The sequence below is a fragment of the Polyodon spathula genome, chromosome 20 (genome assembly GCF_017654505.1).
Source record: "Polyodon spathula isolate WHYD16114869_AA chromosome 20, ASM1765450v1, whole genome shotgun sequence".
NCBI lineage: Eukaryota > Metazoa > Chordata > Actinopteri > Acipenseriformes > Polyodontidae > Polyodon > Polyodon spathula.
This window is the reverse complement of record NC_054553.1, coordinates 12,978,549-12,987,386: the sequence shown is the minus strand read 5'-3', so window position 1 is coordinate 12,987,386 and position 8,838 is coordinate 12,978,549. Positions and strand designations below refer to the sequence as shown.

At 40.8% G+C, this 8,838-nt stretch overlaps 1 protein-coding gene across 11 annotated transcripts in view; it reads right to left on the bottom strand.

The window, feature by feature from the left end:
- Positions 1-1,453: 1,453 nt before the first annotated feature.
- The window catches only part of LOC121295584 (myotubularin-related protein 1-like), a 26,594-nt gene continuing 19,209 nt past the window's right edge, over positions 1,454-8,838 (bottom strand). For all 11 annotated transcript variants that reach the window (XM_041220403.1, XM_041220408.1, XM_041220405.1 and 8 more), the window contains 6 exons: positions 7,773-7,958; positions 6,834-7,040; positions 6,248-6,340; positions 5,655-5,768; positions 4,663-4,839; positions 1,454-4,282 (listed from right to left, as the gene is read on the bottom strand). In XM_041220403.1, coding sequence (XP_041076337.1) covers positions 4,118-4,282; positions 4,663-4,839; positions 5,655-5,768; positions 6,248-6,340; positions 6,834-7,040; positions 7,773-7,958 — 942 coding nt within the window. In that variant the 3' untranslated portion in view covers positions 1,454-4,117. The remainder of the gene's footprint in view (positions 4,283-4,662; positions 4,840-5,654; positions 5,769-6,247; positions 6,341-6,833; positions 7,041-7,772; positions 7,959-8,838) is intronic.

Here is an 8,838-nt window from a genome sequence, read left to right as displayed (position 1 = left end):
CTTCAGTATAACAGCGCTTTATGATTGAAAGAGCCCCTGAGGTAGTGCTGTTAACACATCTTCCTTTACTCCTGGGCCTCAGCTTGGGCAAGGCTAATGACCTGAGAGCTCAGAGTACACAGGTCAGAGTGAAAGAACAGCGAACTCAAAGTGACCCACTGTCAGGCAGAACCATGGGATCCTTGTGATGAAAGGCACTACAGAAATGTGAATAGTTGTTAAAGTATTACAGTAAAAGCACAGCGTAATAAGGCACAGTGAAAGCATAGTGACGCATAGGTAAACACTAAATCCCAGAGAGGTATTGCAAAGCATGTTAAAAACTAAGAGGAAAACAATAGATGACTTGTGACACTAAAGTTGTGAAAAGGAGCCCAGACTATCACACCTTACACTATGCTTTATTACACAGTAAGTATAAATGGTCACTCATCGCTCAGTCTCTTGTATACAGATCACTTGCAGAGGAATGTATTGTCACTGATTGCTTGCAGAGGAATGTATTCTGTCAGATCTCTTGCAGAGGAATATATTGTGTCAGATCGCTTGCTGAGGAATGCATTGTCACAGATCGCTTGCAGAGGAATGCATTGTCACAGATCACTTGCAGAGGAATGCATTTTGTCACAGATCAATTGCACACTTACAGAGGAATGCATTCTGTCACAGATCACTTGCACACTTGCAGAGGAATGCATTCTGTCACAGATCACTTGTACACTTGCAGAGGAATGCATTCTGGCAGATCTCTTGCAGAGGAATGTATTGTGTCACAAGTCGCTTGCCGAGAAATGCATTGTCTCAGATTGCTTGCAGAGGAATGCATTCTGTCTCAGATCGCTTGCAGAGGAATGCATTCTGCAGCCTCACTGTTCTGAAATAATTTTATATAAGTGCTTTTATGAAGCTAATTATAGATCCCACGTGAAGTCCTTTCTAAACACGTCACAAATGACGGCTTTTCCAAATGAACCATGAATCCAACCATCTGCAGGACCAGAAGAACATGGAGAGCATCCGAGAAGAAAGAAACGCCATGCAAGAGGTTCTCAAACTGCTTTGGAGGACACCTTTGTGTTGTGATCAATGTTATACACTGAACACAACTGCAATTTGATTCTTACAGTACTGTTGAAGATGCTGGTCACATGGAACAGCATGGGCTACTCACATCACTGGCACTGTGAGGACACATGTAGACTGCAGCTGACTGAAGCTGTTTAAAAAGATCAATCAAATGCTGCTCTAAAAGGAAAGCATACCAGCAGTGCAGGTATTTAACTTCAGTACAGTAGCCTTGCTAATGCTAGGCATGCTAAAACAATTGAATGCATGCAGATAGGTGCAGCAGAGCCCTAAGATCAATAGCACAACTTGTGTGGTGAGTGGTGTGTAAACCATTTACACCAGCAGACTCTATTTCAAACGTTTATTCTTTTTATGAAATGCAGGTATCAGAAATCTAAAACAAAAAAATATATACCAGGTATTCTTTTAGCATGGTACAGATTAATATCAGAACTCCAAACTAGTCACTATTCTAAACATGGTCCACTTCCAATGGGCTTTGATTAGTTAGGATCTACTGTATTTTGTACTGCAAGTGTTCCTTCACACACATACCACTATATTTGGCCACTTTCCTTTGGTTAAGTTAGGGTCAGCTGTTTATTTATCAGAGCTGCAGAGCATGCAAGACCAACATGTATCAACTGTAAACACCCAATAGCGCTGAATTTAGAAATACTGAAAGAAACTTAATAAAGTCACACATTTCCACTAGTGGCCTCTAACAATCACCATTTCTAGTCGAAACGTTTGCTGTTGAATTTATCACGTTTCTTTTACCTACTGTATGTGCGAAGCAGCTGTATTTATGGTGGTCCAATACCCATAACCTGCAGAGTGCAGATACACAGTCTTGCCCAGGACACAGCACTGCGCTGCAGGGTCTGATTCTGACTTGTGTTGAAATGCACTGTCTGGGAGAAAGAAGGCAAAGGAGTCCCAGCTGGACTGTAATGGACTAGCTCAACCCTGTGCACTACATTCGCCACTCTGCGATCAGCATTACACTCCATTACAGCTACAGGGGACAGACAGTTATACAATTTCCAGCAAACACAAATCAAAGAGCACAGAACATCATGATAACTGTCAGACTGGCTTGTCAATACACTAAAGCCTACAGGACTGAACAATTCTACTAGCCTCGCTGTCAACTGGGCAGATCCGACTGCAGCTCAAGTGTTAACGTGAATATATTTGAGAATTGCTGTAGAACAACAGAACAGGTTTGCAGTACTTGATTCAGCACACGCACACACTTTTAATACATCCTTAATGTAGAAATAATAAAAAGACAGACACTTGGTGGTTTAGTAACATACAGGACCCACACTGCTATATGCATCTGATAAATAAACCAAACCCCAATGATATCCATACAGTCTGCCTGTACATTTCACCCTCTGAGCGAAGCTGTTCAATATTAAAAAACAAAACAAATTCAAATCACACACAAAGAACATGTTTAAAAGTATCAAGGAATATATTTTTACTTAAGTTTTTATAATACTTTCTTAAAGATTTTCTTAAAGATATGGCACATCTTTTTCTTGGGAAAAGACACACATTAGAAACATCAGTACGCACAGAAAAAACACATTGTACGTAACACATTAGGTGCAATATAACAGTTAACTAAATATATAAAAATGAACATATATAGAATTTTAAAAAAAGAACTTGTTCCTATTGGCCAACAGGTTCCATTGACAGAACAATTACACATTACAACGTGCTTGATTGACTACATATAACATTTGTACTTGATTCACAAACACATACATTTATAACAATAGCCATAACACCCCTATACATTCCACTAGAACAGCTACATTTCCATTTGCGTTCACTACATAATCTGGTGCTGCTACTGTGCTTTAAAAATACCGATATAATACAGGTTCGTTAACCTGCCCTTCACTTCAAAATCAAGGGCTCAACTCAGACCTGGACACTTCCTGTAGTTCTGTTGTCCATGTCTATTTTTGTAAACACTATTTAAACCTACAGGCCAATGACCGTTACAATTTTATTATTATTATTATTATTATTATTATTATTATTATTATGCAACAAGTTCTGGGAATACCATTATGTGTTCTTAATGAAAGACTCTTCTGAACAAAGTGCAATATGACAAGCCAACAAGATCTGGTACTTGTGCAGAAAAAAAAAAAATTGAATATTTCGATTCATTGTGTGTTGTGTGTGTGTGTTTCAAATCCCTTCATGCATGACTTCAGATGATAGAAAGAATGGCTGTGTGCACGTGTGGGAGAGGATACTGTAAAAGCACATCAAAGAAGGTAGATCACCTGCTCAAGTGATCTAGACAGCTGCATATATTTACCCTTTACCATTAGATCAAAAGAACAGTGCCCTTTGAGTCCCATAGTCTTGTGTAAAAGGCCAGGGAGGACACTATTTCCATGATTTAAAAAGTGGCAGCATGTGGATAAACTGAACTCATCCGTTTTTTTCAGATAAATACATTAAGAGAGTAGAGCATTTTTTAACATGTGTACATCAACAGCAGTGACCTAGACTGAATAGTGTGCCGTGTTTATTCAGTCCAGGACAATTAAAGTCAATGCACTCAATTGCAAGAGCTTTACTCACACAATGCCAGCTGGCCTGTATTTTAAAGAAATGACTGTTAGTTACTTTTATCTGTTTTTATCCTTATTTTCAAGACTGACTTCTTATATCCTGTAACAAAATAGAAATAAGCATGACAGGTTCACAACACCCGGGCACAAGCTGAATGATGATTTAGATACAATATACATTTTACATATATCGCCCACTTCAAATATCCTCACTGAAGGATGTTATTTTTAAAATCTGCTTCTAGGAATAAACGAACACTGCTGGTTTCTTTCACAGCAGTTTCATGAATAATAATAATAAAAAAACACATTCTTTAAATATTTCATGAGCTGAATCTCTCTGAACCCGACATGACTTTGTTAGTCCCTCTTCTGTGCATAGTGTTGTTCTGTGATGCTATTGGCACAGTGGCGGAGGTGCCTCGGTGTGTCCCTGCCTGTCACACGTTGGTGTGGACAGGGGTGGCAGAGTGGGAGGGGGACGAGCACCGGTCGGAGGAGGACGACAGGGAGCGGGTGCTGGCCTCTCTATGCAGCTCGTCCACCTTCTTCTGCAGCTCCGAGCGGATCACCAGCAGCTCCTTCAGGTTCTGGTGAACTGGCATCTGTGTGAACCAGCAAAACCATTAGAGACTAAAGCAGGGTACGTTACCATGCCATCTGTATAAACCAGAAAAAACTATTACAATCTGCATCCGAGGGAACCCTAAAGCAGGGCACACCATGTTCTCCCGTGAGTAAACCGTGAACTGTTAACATGGTTAGCCCTGACTTACCATGGTTACTTTATGGCCAAACAGCGATCCATCTTCACATTGTTAGACCATACTGTAGTTAGAACACGGCTGTACATCATAACTGGCCACTGCTATGCAACCATGGTCACCAATGGTACTGAGGTACTGGGTTAAACTACAAACTATAAACATGGTCAGCCCAAACCTTTGTACACTTTCAGACACCCAACCCTGGCACCTCGTCTTACCTGTGGTCTCATGCGTGGATTCCAGCGCACGTAGTAATCAACCCACAGCTCAAGATGCCTCAGGCTGGCCACGGGGTACAGAACGTGGTTCTCATAGTTCACATAGAAGGGGTTGGTGAACTCCTCTGGCTGGCTGTTAATGTAGGACCACAGGGACACAGTCTTAGTGTGCAGCTCCTAGAACCGAGAGGGAAGACAAACACACCAGTGAAGGAGACAGTCACTGGGCAGCTGTGGTGTCACGTAGCTGTCTATCATACAATGCACTCCTTACATTTCACACTGACTGGGAACAAAAACTTGTATGCAAAAATCACAGCTTGACCAACTGAAAATAAACAGCTTCTTAAAATACCACTAGGGGTGTGACCAGTTTAGAGTTTAAATGTTAGCCACGTGTTTAAGAGCTGTCAAAAATATGCAGTCAAATACAGTGGTGGCGTAAGCCTTAGTGTCTACATTAATCGTACAGTGTAGGCCAATTTATTCCATACTGAATATTTATGAACTTTTCCCATATACTATTAAAGCTACACACATACAGTCTTATACTAAACACACGGTGGAGTATTTCTTCTTATGACGGCTTTTCTGACCGATTACAAGCATTCCCAAATAAGTTTAGATGTTTAAACATTTAGGAGATGAAACAGAAACTAACACCCCTATAATATTCTACTATGAAACCTACTTAACAAAACGTTTAAGAGACACACTATGGGGTCTAAAAGGGACATTTGTATTTACCAATATCGGAACCAGAATTCGTTTAATAAACACACCGCCAGGATAACAGATTTTTGCGGTCTCCTCTAGAGATGTAAGTGAAGTTCTAGAAGCCACACATTTACTATTCCACTATCAGCTGATATCACATCACTTTAGCTTCTTTTTTGTTTCAACTAGTGACCCAACTGCTTGAACCCAGGTATTTCATTTGTCAACCATTATTTGTGCCCATTCTGGTCCCCATCTGACAACTTGGTTCGTACCGCCTTCACTCTCTCCTGTTCAGAGTTACACAGAAATGTTCCAAAGAGGCAGCTGTACAGGTGGTCCAGGATAGTGATGAGGAACAGCTCGTTGAATTCAAACGCAGCCGGAAACTAGGAAGAGACAGATTTCATTCAGGACAGTTATTCTAAACGTCAGCAGCTTTATCAATTTTACCATTGATGTAGATATTATTATTCTAACTTTCAGAATTCAGGAGACAGATTTTTCAAGGTCAAAGTTACACATCTGTTTCCTGGTACCTCATGACATCTTGTGCTGAAGGTCACAGTACACCACTGAAGTAAAATGGACAGTGATAATGTTGCCAGTACCAATAAGAGGTAATTTAACAGTGCAATACATTTCTATAGTGCCTTTCATCACAAGGATCCCAAAGCGCTTCTCACACAAAAAAAAAAATGATAAAAAGGCAGTTTCAAAAAATAGAACAGTTGAGAGCAATCTAATAAATAAAAAAAATATATGAACACAATTGGAAAATAAAAAAGACAAAAATAAAATGCAGTCTTAATTTGAAAACTGTCCGTGTATACAAGCTCATGCAGGGGCACAGGGGTTAGTCTCTTACCTGCCTCATCATCTGCCAGACACAGTCTATGAACTGCACGAAGAGAGGGGATCTCTCAGAATTCGTGTGGTTCACATCTCCATGGCCGATACGCTGGAAACACAGTTCCGAGAATGAAGGCTGATCAAGCACAGCACACTCCTATCACATGAGTCTTAGTTTTATTAATGCCAGGCTACTAGATACACAACTTAGGGACATAACATTGCAACACAACTCAGAAGTGCACCAAGACTGATTCTCTGCACCCCAATTATAACATTATCTGTGCAGCTTGCCATTTCGTAATTCAGTATTTTATCTGAGAGACATTGTCATCATAACAAACAACGGAGTAACCAGAAACGCGAACACCACAGTGGTGCTAGAGCGTTGTTCTTGATGTGTGGTGTGGAGAATCTGATATTTTCTCACTAAATTAATGAACATTGGAAAGCACACGATTTGAACATGGAAAAAAATCCTGGTTTATTTCAGGAACTTGCAATTTAAGTACAGATTACTGTCGTAATCTGTATGTATTCAGTAAAGAGCAGCAATGTACTGTAGAGTTCCCACTGACTTTCAAAAGGAACCCCTTTCTTACCACTGCAAATCTGTGTCCAAAGCTGATCCACTCCTTCTCAATGAGCACCTCAAAGCCTTTGATGGTCCTGTAGTAGCTGTCCAGCATGAGCATGGCCAGGGAGGTGAGCTGTGCCGTGCGGTCCCAGCCATCGCTGCAGTGCACCACCACCGAGGTCTTCCCTGACTCCATCTTATCTGCGATGCGCACAGCGCCCGTCAGAAGCAACTGGGTACGGAGAGAAAACCACAAGCATGTCAGCGGCATTCCTCCCCTGCAGCGGCTGCAGACAGAGTCAGATCAGTGACAGGAAACATGAGCGGTAGAAAGAGAGTGACACAGCAATCATTCAGACAGACAGGAATCTCCTTGCATGCCAAATATCAAGCGACTGCATTTACCACTGTGCTTAATTAACGGCAGCTGTTTTCTGAAAAGAAAGCCAGTGTATGCTCAGAGGGTCCCCAGTCGAAACAAGACTGAAAGGGAGTGTGTATTGTTAATATTGTTCTCAGCATCCACAGTGACAGTGTGGGTAGATTTCAGCTGCTGAAACAGCAAGCGCAAAAGTACAGCAAGAACATGAAAGAGTGAATGTACAGGTTACAAATATTTGTATGAAATCTTTGGTGAAGAACGCAAAACACTGATGCTAAAAAGCTTCAAATCAATAACCCATCTTTTGAGAGGTTCTACATGCACCTTTATTGTTTCTTAATAAATCTTTAATAATATTTAAATCATACAAGCAAGTATATAGTCTACTTCTGTGTGGAGCGTGACAGAGATAGAAGAGACAGAAGCCCAATAGAAAGGCTCGATGTTGTCTTTTAGCCTTCATTTTCACAGCCACAAATTATTCTGCTGTGTTACAATGTTTAACCCATTATCCATGTGCTGCATCCACTCTCATCTTTCTGGACTGCTGTTTGAAAGTGCTGGTCAGCGAGTCTTGCTCACCCGTATGTACTCCAGCCAGTGGGTTGAATCCACGTTGGAGAGCCACTTGGCCTCGTCGATGACAGGGTAAGTGATTTCCTTTAGCTTGCGAAGGGACTCTCTCATGACGTGGATGTTGGGGATTTCTAAAAAGGTCAGCTCAGCATTGGTGTAGAAACTCTCACTCTCATACCCACCCTCTTTAGCCTGAAAAAATAAACCCTCTAATAAGGGGGCTGCAGCGCAAACACATTCTCACTCAGGGATATGCACTGAGCTGGTAGGATACAAGAAGAACTGCTGGCACATTGGAACTACAACATTTAAACAAAAAACAAAAAAAACCTGATGACTGACTTTGCATGTTTTAAAATTAATTCTCTTTTTTTTTTTATCTCAGCCATCAGTATTTATATACAGGGTGATTCATAATTCATGCAACACTGTGGTTTGGCATGGGTTTCAATTCTCCTTAAATGTTGCCATTTAAAAATCACAACAACCCCTAGGTAACCAAACGGTGCTTCATAAGTGTCTGTCACAGACACTGTTCCTTTGCATATCAGTCTCCACCAACCCTCCACTTTTCACAACGCTCCAACAATGCTGAGTGAATTACAAATCACCTTGAATATATACATTAAACAGGTGAGGTTAAGATACTTAAGAGCTGCATGTATAAGTGACATTTTATAGAGAACAAGTAAAAAAACAGAAGACAAAGTACTAGTAAGAGGTGTGAAGCCAGACTGTGTAGGTCAGTGCTTGGGACTTTTCCTCATTTATATAAATTACTTGGATATGATTCACACTGCAAGCATGTAAAACTGCAGATGACAAAGACAGGTAATTCAAAGGGATTCGAACCTGCTCTAACTAGGCAGGCAAATTATACTTAGGATAAGTTGAAAGAGAATTAGATTGAGGCTGTTGAACAGGACCTTGGGGTTCAAAGTTTAACAGTATCCCACCTATGTGGAGAGCCAATAAAAACTGAATGTTAGCCTCTGTACTGGAGCTAGAAGTGTGAAATACAAGGCCAGGGAAGTGAGGCTAATCTTCTATAATGCTCTAGTTTGAGTACACC